This window comes from Prionailurus viverrinus, chromosome X, assembly GCF_022837055.1.
Source record: "Prionailurus viverrinus isolate Anna chromosome X, UM_Priviv_1.0, whole genome shotgun sequence".
Taxonomy (NCBI): domain Eukaryota; kingdom Metazoa; phylum Chordata; class Mammalia; order Carnivora; family Felidae; genus Prionailurus; species Prionailurus viverrinus.
This window is the reverse complement of record NC_062579.1, coordinates 28,297,889-28,310,904: the sequence shown is the minus strand read 5'-3', so window position 1 is coordinate 28,310,904 and position 13,016 is coordinate 28,297,889. Positions and strand designations below refer to the sequence as shown.

At 36.0% G+C, this 13,016-nt stretch overlaps 1 protein-coding gene across 1 annotated transcript in view; it reads right to left on the bottom strand.

Moving 5' to 3' along the window:
- The window catches only part of CFAP47 (cilia and flagella associated protein 47), a 566,656-nt gene that overhangs the window by 485,761 nt on the left and 67,879 nt on the right, over window positions 1–13,016 (bottom strand). Inside the window, exons 16-18 of the mRNA XM_047844880.1 lie at window positions 7,488–7,618; window positions 4,137–4,259; window positions 2,707–2,838 (exon numbers count right to left, since the gene is read on the bottom strand). Coding sequence (XP_047700836.1) covers window positions 2,707–2,838; window positions 4,137–4,259; window positions 7,488–7,618 — 386 coding nt within the window. The remainder of the gene's footprint in view (window positions 1–2,706; window positions 2,839–4,136; window positions 4,260–7,487; window positions 7,619–13,016) is intronic.

The window sequence follows — 13,016 nt, the reverse complement described above, 5'->3', positions numbered from 1 at the left end:
ACTCCCTGTATCCCTTTTGTATTTACCTAATTTCAAGAGATTATTCAAAATTAAAACAGACAGGGCACTGAGTACAAACACTTCTTCCCATGGCGAGACACTAACATCCACAATGACCATAATAATGAAAGTAGCTAAAAAACATTGCTGAGTAAATGAGCCAGGAATCGTGCTAAATACATTGCCTCCTTTTTATTCCTCAGTATCCTGTGAGGTCGTTAATATGAATATCCTAATTTCCAACTCAGGAAAATTGAGGCTCAGAGAGGCAGAGGATTTTGCTTTTTTCTTGATGTCTCAGAACAGCAGTGGCTAAATTTGAACAAAGGACTACCTGAACACTCAACTGCCTCCGGGAAAATTAAGATAGTGAAATAAGAATTTCGTTTCATGAATTCCTACAAAGTTAGAAATGTAGATTAACTGAATATTAAAGTGTCTAAGCAAAATCTCAGAAGCACAATAACAGCATTCACTGAAAGCCTTACCTGTATAAGAATAGAGTATAACAAGTCTGGATTTAAATCTAAATATATATCTAAGAAAGAGATATGAATGTATTTTACCCTTTCCACAGAAACTCAGTGACACTATACTTTCTGTATATTGTATGATATGAATATATTGTACCCTTTCCACAGAAAGTCAGTGACTGTACATAGGCAAATAAATTCCAAATTATCATTTGTTCAAAATTATTGGGGAAAGCTATGTGCCATTTAATCTTATTAACTAAATCAATATATTCATAATATTATACAACTGCCTAATTTTATTTAAAGAATATATACTATAAAAACAAAATACTTGACTAAAATCATAAAAAGCATCATTTAATGATTCAGAGGAAATTACAAATCAACATGTTCTTCATTGATGAACCCCATACATAATCTCAACTTTTCAGGGCTGTTTTTTACCCACCTCCGCATCATTTGTCATCCACTGAATCTACAACAGAAACTAACATAAAATTTGTGCCCAGGAAATATGTGTTGAACGGATGAATAAATGAATCTTATTATATTTTGTTAAAAAGGTAAGCATTGTAAAAACAGCATAACCTTCTAAAATATAGGGGAAATTAATCTTTTAGTAAAATCTGTATTTTAGTGGCATTATTTTTTATGTTTTCCAGAATATTATATAAAAAAATTTTGGGGCGCCTGGGTGGCGCAGTCGATTAAGCGTCCGACTTCAGCCAGGTCACGATCTCACGGTCCGTGAGTTCGAGCCCCGCGTCGGGCTCTGGGCTGATGGCTCAGAGCCTGGAGCCTGTTTCTGATTCTGTGTCTCCTTCTCTCTCTGACCCTCCCCCGTTCATGCTCTGTCTCTCTCTGTCCCCCAAAAAATAAATAAACGTTGAAAAAAAAAAAAATTCTGCTCAAATCTCAGACCATATACCACAATATATAATTTATAAACACCCTTCAATACATATTTCTTTTTAAAAGTAAGATACAATCATTTGATGGTTTATTTGGGACAATTTTTGGTGTTTATCACATTAATAATATTGTCAAATTATTTAAAAATTAACTGTTAGGGGAAATAAAGGATAAAATAGAGGATATATCCAAAACTATTCATTTTGATTTGATAAGTGTACCTATCATTTCTAATGTAAGTAAATATACACAGTTGATCATTAGACTGAATATCAAGAGTATTCCATTCCTTGGGGCACCTGGGTGGCTCAGTCAGTTAAGCGTATGACTTCAGCTTAGGTCATGACCTCACGGTTTGTGAGTTTGAGCCCCGCATCTGGCTCTGTGCTGACAGCTCAGAGCCTGGAGCCTGCTTTGGATTCTGTGTCTCCCTCTCTCTCTGCCCCTCCCCCACTCGTGTTCTCCCCCCCTCTCTCTCTCTCTCTCAAAAATAAATAAACATTAAAAAAATTTTTTAAAAAAGAGTATTCCACTCCTTGAGTTTATAATAACATTTATCAGAGACTGGTCTTATGTTTTATTTGTTCTGTTTAGTGATCACTTAGAGAAGCCTCTAAAATCAAGGTAATATCTTTTCCTATTTAAATAGCTCTAAGAATATAAACTAGTACACATTTTATGCATGCTACAAAATATAGATGTTAACACCATATAGAATTTGCCTACAATTCATAAAGTCATTGAAGCTACTTAGAATTAACATTCCAAAATTGATTAATTTTTCTTAAGGTATCTAGTTAAATCAAATATCTAATTAATGTCATGTAAAAAAGTCATCCTTTCCTCTATGACTAATGAAGACTTAGCACAACTTAGAGACACCAAACATCATTCTAATTTCATGTGAAAAATGCCTCATACTGATGAAAGGTATCCATTTCAACTTAGTAGAAATTTCCATTACTAACTTTCACCAAAATATTTTCTACAAATCCTCTTGCCAGGTTCTGCTAACCATTTCTATAAGATTATACAGGTAAAGTTGCTTATTTCACAGACCTCTAAAAACTGCATTTTTTAGAGGTAACTCAGCTGCTAAAAAAATAACACAAATTTTAAAACCAATTGATTAGTATCATAAACCATTAAACCAGTAAAACCCATTCCCATTAGAAGAAATCATTAAAACAAGTTTTCTAAGAATAAAACACACACAACATTTTACAGTATTATACCTACTATTATAAATATCTAAAAACAACCAAACAAATCCACATAGACATACATAAGGTATGAATACATATATGCATAAACATACCTTTGCTCTTGTATCAAATTTTTCTGCTACAGTTGGTGTACAGGAGATATTGAGAACAGTTAGTCCCCCAAATGGAATTATTCCTTGTGATGGAACAATATTAATGGTAGACAAAAGACTCTGGTCACAAACCTGTAAGTGAAAATTTGCAGAAATGCTACATTATCCCTTTAAAGTTACTGTTCTGAAGCTTTCATAAGAAAGCTTCCAAACTACTACCTAGAGAGAGGACCCTGGGCACAGAGCATGAGATGATTTTGTAATAAGTTTTCAAACACTAGACACACAAATAAACTTCAAGAAGGGTTTGTAGCCCTAACCCAGGAAACAGAAATTTCGGTAGTGGTGGCATCCAATTGAAAAAAAGATGATGAAGTTTATTGTCTGGAACGTTTTCAAGACACTGCAAAACTTACAAGTATGAGACATATCTGTTAGAGAAGATGACAAAATTCTAGATACTACTTTGATAGTTTGTCTTTTTCCTGACAGTAAATACTGAAAGCAACATTACAGGGCGGGGGGGGGGGGGGGGGGGGGAGCAAGATGATAACCCTCCTCTTCTCTGTTATCTCCTTGATAACATAATGCCTAAGATATCATTTTGATCTTCGAAAAAGTTCTAAGCACCTTACCAAAGGATTTATGGTGTGGTTTCTCAGAGGCTAATTTACGAGTATCTACCATGCTTGAAGCCAGAATAATTTAAAGGAAAATTGGTTAAGGTATTTTTGGAATGAAGGAGCAAATAGACCTCAGAAGTAGTTTTCAAGCAACAGAATAGATAAAGGTATCTGGGTTTTTCTGTTTTTTTGTTTTGTTTTTTTTTTTTTTTTTCCTTTTCGTTTGGGCAGAAGACGACATGTAGATACAAAGCCTGAATGAAAAGTTTCAAACACTAACCTCTACTGGGAGATCTTAATATATTTTTAAGCAAAAAAAAATTCTATCACCACTTTAAACACCCCTCACCCTGTAATTCAAATCAGGAACAACAAGTATAAAAAGAGTATCTTTAGAAGGATCTTGCTCTAGGTCCCAGTTTCTACCATAATAGTCCTGATGATAGGGTGAAAATGAAGAAAGAAGGAAAAACATGTAATTAAATATAGAGTTGTAATAGCAACAATGGATACTTTCTGAAGTGTTATTTTTTCAAATTATCTTTTCAATAAGACAAAATGACAGGAAGAAAAAGAAGGGTAAGAAGAAAAAGACTAAGGGAGGGAAAAAAAGGAGAAAAAACTTCGTGTGGGAAATTACAAGGACAAAGTAGATGAAATGTACTCAGATAAGTCTCATACGAAATATTATGAGACTAATATTACCATCAGCCAATTTATAAAGCAACACTACAGTGTTCATGGCAAAAGATTAATTCAAATTATAATGTGATCTGCTCCAAACAAGATTCCAAGATTCTACATTACCTTGAAATAAGCATGGTTTTGTCCTACATTGTGTAGAATCGCTTTCCTCCAAGTTGTTAAACCTTGAGGGCTATTACCGAAGAGGATCCTTGGCTCCAAAAATACGACCTTGGTGTGGCCAACCTAATAATAAAAGAGAAGTTATGATAGAAATAATAATAAATATTTTTATCCCCTACCAAATGACTCAAATTTTTTCAGCTTCATGGAAATTTCTAGAATATGAAGTGTTATCAGATGTTATGATGTACTTAAGAGAAAGGAAAAATAGAATGGAAGATCTAAAACGTAATGCTAAACGGAGGAAGGCAGGGGGATTAAGACAACTCAATGGAAGAAGTAAATATGAGACTTAGAATCATGTAGATTAATCACTGAAGGAGATCTTAGAAATCATCTATCCAACCATGTACAGGGTGTTACCATGTGCTCTGCAAAAGTAAAGAGTTCAAGAGTCCCCTAGCATAGGAAATAATGTGCCAAATGAAATTATATTGTCACGTTTTTACTAGAAGTCTTCTCTTATTATGTTGATAATGCACACTTTGCTTATCTGAGAATGAGGAGGTAGTTCACTGTGATTCAGAGTTACTTAGGCACAGAACTCCTCCTTAACCCTGCACAAATAACTTCCCCAACTACAGTATCATAGGACACTCTGTGAAAATGCTGATATTATCTATCTCTCCTATTTCACAGGAAAGGAAACAATAACAAAGGGGAACTGGAACTCAAGTAGTCCAATTCCTTATTCAGTGCTCTTTATACCACATCCTATTACCTCTATCTATGATGAATTATTTATTGTCTTAGGAGGTTTTAATACTTTCTTATAATTATTTGAAGAATATGACTTGGGAAATTGGAATAATAGATTTGTAAACAAAGCTAATAGGGGCGCCTGGGTAGCTCAGTCAGTTAAGTGTCTGACTTCAGGTTAGGGATGTGATTTCACGGTTCGTGGGTTCTAGCCCGATGTCAGGCTCTGTGCTGATACCTCAGAACCTGGAACCTGCTCCATATTTTGTGTCTCCCTCTCTGCCTCTCTCCTGCTCACTTCTCTTTCTCTCTTTCTTTCTTTCTCTCTGTCTCTGTCTCTCTCTCTCTCTCTCTCCCAAAAATAAATAAAATGTTAAAAAAACATTTTAAAAATTAAAAAAATAGGGGCGCCTGGGTGGCTCAGTCGGTTAAGCGTCCGACTTCAGCTCAGGTCACGATCTCGCGTCCGTGGGTTCAAGCCCCACGTCGGGCTCTGGGCTGATGGCTCAGAGCCTGGAGCCTGCTTCCGATTCTGTGTCTCCCTCTCTCTCTGCCCCTCCCCTGCTCATGCTCTGTCTCTCTCTGTCGCAAAAATAAATAAAAACATTCAAAAAATTAAAAAAAAATTAAAAAAATAAACAAAGCTAACATAACAAAGTGGTCAACTAAATACTTCATAAATTAATGACAATGAACATTTTATTTTATCACTTCATGTTCCTCCATCTTTACTTTCTTAAGAGAAACACTTCACAATTCATTTAACTTTAAGGATGTCAAGAATTTATCATAAAATAACCTAACCCATTATTCTGAGATCTCAGACTTTATTTTTAAGCAATCCTAGGGTAGGAAAGTGGACACATTTTAACAAAGGGTAACAGCAAAGACTGTGGAGGCAAAGAGATCTGGATAGAAATTCCATCTAGAGCATTTACTACATGTGTGAACTCACCGTCGTTAATTACCCACCCTAATCCCGCATTTCCTCATCCATCAACTGAGTCATAAATACAGCCTTACAGAGTTGTTGTAAAGATTAAATTAGAAAATACATGAATAGCATTTAGCATCCTGCCTGACACAAAGTAACTAATAAATGACATTACTAATGCAAAGCCTAAACTACTAAATTGTTCATCTTTTATCTGTTAGAAAAAATACACATGGGGTATGTGAGCAAATTTATATTAGTAACTTTGTCATACACAGTTATGAAAGCAACAGTTAAAGAACTATGTGCATATATTCACCAAAATACATCTATAAAAATGTCAACAGAAGCACTATTATAGTAGTGATAAATCTGAAACAATCCAAATCCCCATCAGCTGTGTGATAGAAAAATGATGGTATAGTCACACAATGGAATACTATTCAGGAATGAGAATGAATACACTGTCACCACACGTTTCAGAATAGACAAAGCCCACAAACCTAATGATGAACAAAAGAAGCCAGACATAAAAGAGAACACATGTTTTGATTACATTTAAATAAAGCTCACAACAAAGATTAATCTATGTCCTTAGAAGTAAGGATAGTGATGACTCTGGGAGGGATGGAGTGACTGGAACTGTAAATTGGGGAGGGAAGGATGGTTCTTGTGGAATATTAGTCATATGCTATTTCTTGATCTGGTTGATCTGGGTGTGAGTTACAAAGGTGCCATCAGTCTGTAAAGACTGAACAAGATGGAAATAATAATATACTTTTCTGTATGTATAATATATACTGTATGTATACTATATACTTCAATAGAAAGTTTTTTAAAGAACAGTAAGTAATTTAAACATAGGGAAAAAAGTAAGGTCCTGCTGATTTCAAGCCTAGAGCAGAGGAAAGACCGTACTGATTGATGCCATCATTAGAGTGGATGAATCTCTTATCTCTTAAGGCTATGAGCTCCTTCATAGCTGAAATATTTAAGAGCATGATCATGGCCTGGAGATAGAGACGAGATGTAATAAAACAGCATTGGCTTGTTAAATTACTACCAATATTGGAAAGAAAATTTAGTACACAAGTAAAGTGGATTCTTGGTGACGACAAGGCATGAACATAAGGCCTTCTGGGCTCCACCACAGAATGTTAAAATCAACATACTGCAGTTTTAACTTTACTCATTTTTATTATAAGCAGTATGTTCTATAAAAATAAGAATTTCCATATCTCCTTACTATGTAAATTACATGATCCATTTCACACTGAGTTATTAATTACTACTAGAATTCTAAAAAGGCATTATAGTAGGACAAAAACACAATTTTTTCTATTTTTCTTTTAATGAAGTAATTGTTAAGTGGCTTTCATGCTAATTTTTGTTTATAAAGGCTCTGATAACAATCTAGTACCATTGGCACCAAAGTCTTGGATTTCTGAGTTAATTCTAGGTAACACAATACCATTATTTAGCAAAGTCTTCATTTATGGTAGAGAAGTGGTACCAAGAGGATGGGTAATTCAGTTAAAAAAATACTGCAAGGAAAATCAGTTTTACTAATACATATATACCTAACTATACACACATATATATGCCCAACCAATTTAGAGTCTTCAAAATAAAAAATCAAATCCAATGGAAATCATTACTTGTGCAACACATTTTAGGGTCATTGTGTTTCCTTCATTGACGTGAAGAACAAATTCTCCCCTTTCCGGAGAACTGAAACCTGGCTGCCATGTTACTTCACATTGCAAGGAGGAATATGGTTCAACAATGCCTACAGAGGATTTAGAAAGAACAGACATGGACCATATTTTAATTGTATTTATTTTAATATCCAAAATAAGAGCTGGCATAAAAATGTAATGACATTATATAACAAATTATTTAAATTAAATTCAAAATATAGGGAAATACTATATGAGAGATTATCAAATGAGTACAGACCTAGAGAGTTTGATTAAAAGCTAACATGCATACCTTATTTTCCAATTTTATTAAGCAGATCAAAATATTTGACAAAAAGTATGCCAATATTTAGCAAACTTTCTCCTTCACGTTTCCCAACACTCTGAAATACTTATTAACATCACTCATTCAGTTTTCAGAGTAAAAAATTACAATTACCAGAGGCTTTTTTGTGTTCACAGTCCTAGAGATAGAACTTCTGATAATGCTACCAGTAATTAACACATTTCTATAATTCAAATGTATTGAGAACCCAGGAGATATTAGGCACATTTGGTGTGGGCTGCTTTATCTGTTTAAATTCATCATTTCCTTTGGAGTAAGAAAATAATATTTGATGGAAAGAATGACTTACAAGTTCTTCCTCCAAAGGAAAATTCAAATGCATGGAACATTAAAAAGAATGATGAGTGAGTGTCACAAATATACTTTGCCTTAGGGTTAGGTACATTTTCATGCAATGGCAGTTTCCATAAATTTAAAAACATAGTACGTACCTCTTAGTTTTGCAGTGGTCAAGTAGAGAGATAATAAGACATGTAAAGCAATTACCATAGTGTGTGATGCCACGAAAACACCCAGTGCCAGATGTTATTGTTAATACTTCTGAGTGCCAATACTATGGTAGGCACCATAATTTATAAAGAGAAAAGAAACTGCTCAGGGAAAAACTAACAGTCTAGTGGCGTCCATCAGGATTATATTTGTCTGGGAGGAATCAAGCTGGTGGAAAAGTAGGGGGATCATTATTTCCCCCTCATCCCTCCAACACAGTTGAATTGAAGTCAGATCATCTGGAACACCCAGGAAATCAATCTGCTGAGGGGCAGAAGGATCCCCACAGGTGGAAAGAGACAGCTTAGTGGGACAGAAGTGCGTGTTTGCAAAGTGGAAGAGATAAAACGGAGAACGGATGGCATAGGTACGGAGGGGAGGGGACCCCTTCTGTGGAGAGACAAAAGGAAGTAAGAGAGGCTGTAGACATGTGGGATTGTATTTGGACAAGAGAAAAACATCTCCAGACCATAGTCTGGGGAACCAAAAATATAGAGAGCGACAGTTTCTACTTTGCAAACAACCTTACAAGTGAAGATAGGGGTTTTCAGGGGTACGCAACTTTCTCTGGACCAGAGCCAGCTATTTGCATGTGCCTGGGAGGGGAGGGGAGCCAGCCCCTGGGATCTGTAGTGATCTCAGGGACACACTGGGCAAGAGCAGTCCCCTCCCTCGAGTGCTGTAGGAAGAGGGCTTATTGCCCCTCCAAGGACAAAACACCCTGCAGGCGCCAACCAGAGGCTCTTTGTCGACTGGGCAGACTGGCGCTATTCCAGAATTGGGTTTTGTGGTGCAGGATCCTTTAAGACATCAGGTTTGAATCCGAGAAGAGCACCTAGGAGGCACAGGAGACTGTAGAGCAGGACAAGCTGCCCGCCAGCACTATTATGTGAGGGCTGCCTGAACAGTATGGTTTGAAACACCCTATCTGGGGAAGAGAGTTGGGGTGTTACCATTTTCCACCCCATCACCAACATGGCTGGGATTCAGAGAACATCACAGTGGCCCCCAGTGGGGACAGAGCCCACTTATACCAAACCCTGCCACTCTGTGCTGGGTAACTACTTATCTACCAGAGCAGGACTGACCCCAACCAAACCAGATGGCCTCTGCTCCAGACCAGAACAGCCCCCAGGCACCAAGAGACAACTATCCTGATGTTTTGTATATTAGTCTGTTTCTTTTTTAATTCTTTTATTATTTTTTTCTCTTTTACTTCTCTTTTTTCTTCTTTTTCCCTCTACCACCCCCCATTTCTTAAACCTCTTTCCATTGGAATCAGGCCCAGAGATCCTGATTTGATTTTTGATCAATTCTTATTTTGTGTCTGTGTGTGTGTGTGTGTGTGTGTGTATACATATATTTTTTTTTCATTCTCTTTTCTGGTTGTTTGTTTGCTTCATCAGGCATTTTTACTCAATTTTTTTATACCCTTTCTGTATCTTTTTCTTCTTTATTTTCCTCTCTCTCTGGATTAAGGCTTATACTTTCTTTGATTCTCTGCCTGGTATTTTTTTCGACCCCTGTCATTTCTCTCTTTGTATGGGATAAGACTTCTTCCCCTGCCCACTTATTCCTTTTTTCCAGGGTTACTTCAATGAAAAAAATCAAAGAACACCTGGTGGAAAGTCAAATCCACCACAACAAGCAGTGAGTAAAAGCAACCAAAGATGCAACAATGGATAGCATGCAACACACATCAAAAACACTTTTAGACATGCCAGGCTCTAGACAGTATGACTGCATTTTAATATAGTAGTATTCACAGGTACAGGAGTCAGAACAAGCTACTAAAACACATAAAACTAGCCAAAATGATGAAATGGAGTAATTTTCCTCAAAAGAAATTCAAGGAAGAAATGACAGCTGGAGAATGGCTCAAAAGAGATATAAACAATATATGTGAACATTAAAATAGAATAACAGTCCTAAGACTAATAGCTGGGCTTGAAAAAAGCATAGAAGATAGCAGAGAATCTATTGCTGCAGAGATCAAGGACCTAAGAAATAGTCATGATGAATTTAAAAATGCTGTAAATGAGATGCAAAATAAACTAGATGCAGTGACAGCAAGGATGAGAGAAGCAGAACATAGAATAGGTGAAATAAACAATAAAATAATGGAAAATGATGAAGCCGAGAAAAGGAGAGAAAGGAAATTACTAGACTATGAGGGAAGAATTAGAGACCTAAGTGGTTCAATGAAATGAAATGAAATAATATCCTTATCATAGGCGTTCCAAAGGAAGAAAGGGGAAGAAGGTTTATTTGAACAAATTATAGCAGAGAACTTCCTTAATATAAGGAAGGACACAGACATCCAAGTCCAGGAGGCACTGAGGACTCCTTTCAAAATCAACAAAAACACGCCAACACCATGACATATCTGAGTGAAACTTACAAAATACAAAGATAAAGAGAATTCTGAAAGCAGCTATGGAAAAACAGGCCTTAATCTATAAGGGTAGACACATAAGGGTCATAAGATACCTGTCCACTGAAAGTTAGGAAGTCAGAAGGGAGTGGCAGGAGATACTCAATGTGCTGAATAGAAATATATGCAGCCAAGAATCGTGTATCCAGCAAAGCTGTCATTTGGAATAGAAGGAGAGATAAAGACTTCCCTAGACAAAAACTAAAGGAGTTCATGACCACTAAGCCAGCCCTGCAGGAGGTCCTAAGGGGGACTCTGTGAGTGGAAAGCAGCAAAGACTACAAAAGACCAGAGACATCACCACAAACATGAAACCTACAGATAACACCAGGACACCAAATCCATAACTTACAATAATCACTCTGAAGGTAAATGGACTACTAAATCCCCCAATCAAAAGACATAAGGTATCAGAACGGATTTAAAAAAAAAAAAAAAAAAAAAAAGATCCACCTGTATGCTGCCTGCAAGAGACTAATTTTAGATGCAAGGACACCTGCAGATTGAAAGTGAGGGGATGGAAAACCATCTATCATGCTACTGCATGTCAAAAGAAAGCCGAGTAGCCATACTTATATCACACAAACTAGATTTAAAAATAGAGACAATAATAAGAGATGAAGAAGGACATTATATCATAATTAGGGGGCCTAACCATCAAGAAGAGCTAACAACTGTAAAAGTTTACACCCCCAACATGGAAACACACCCAAATATATAAATAAATTAATCACAAACATAAATGAACATACAGATAACAATACTGTGATTGTAGTGGACTTTAATGCTCCACTTACAACAATGGACAGAGCATCTAGGCAGATAATCAGTAAGGATACAATAGCTATGAATGACACATTGGACCAGATGGACTTAACAGATATATTTAGAAATTTTCATTCAAAAGCAACAGAAAATCAGTAAGGAAACAATGGCTGTGAATGACACATTGGGCCAGATGAACTTAACAGATATATTTAGAACTTTTCATCCAAAACCAGCAGAATACACATTCTTCTCAAATGTACACATTCCTCAAAAAGATCACATACTGGGGTCACAAAACAGCCCTCAACAAATATAAAAGGACTGAGATCATACTATGAATATTTTCAAATCACAACACTATGAAACTTGAAATCAACCACAAGAAAAAATTTTAAAAGCCTCCAAATACATGGAGGTTAACGAACATCCTACTAAAGAATGAATGGGCCAACCAGGAAATTAAAAAAGAAATTTAAAAATACATGAAAGCAAATGAAAATGAAAACATGACCATCCAAAACCCTTTGGGATGCAGCAAAGGCAGTCGTAAGAGGAAAATACATTGCGATCCAGGCCTATCTCAAGAAGCAAGAAAGGTCCCAAACACAGAACCTATCCTAACAGCAAAAGAAACGAGAAACACTGCAGCAAAGAAAGCCCAAAGCCAGCTGAAGAATAAAAATAATAAATATTAGAGAAATAATAAAGATTAGAGCAGAAATAAACAATATACAGTCCAAGGAAATAGAACAGATCAATAAATCTAAGAGTCGGTTTTTGGAAAGAACAAACAAAATTGATAAACCCCTAACCAGACGTCTCAAAAAGAAAAGAAAGAGGACCCAAATATATAAAATCACAAATGAAAGAGGAGATCTCACAACCAACACCACAGAAATACAAACTATTAGAGAATACTATGAGAAATTATATGCCAACAAAATGGAGAAAATTTGAACAGACCCATAACCAGTGAAGAAATTAAACTGGTTATCAAAAATCTCCCAACAAATAAGAGTCCTGGGCTACATGGCTTCACAGGGCAATTTTACCAGATATTGAAAGCATAGTTAATAGCTATTCTTCTCAAGCTGATACAAAAAATAGAAACAGAAGGAAAGCTTCCAGACTCATTCTATGAAGCCAACATTACACTGATTCCCAAACCAGATAAAGACCCCATGAAAAATAAGAATTACACGCCAATAACCCCGATGAACATGGATGCAAAAATTCTCAACAAGATACTAGCAAATCAAATTCAACAGTATATTAAAAGAATTATTCACCATGAACAAGGGGACTTCATTCCTGGGCTGCAGGACTGATTCATAATTCACAAATCAATCAATGTGATATATCATGTTAATGGAAGAACAGATAAAAACCAAATGATCCTGTCAATAGATGCAGAATAAGCATTTGACAAAGTACAACATCCTTGATAAAA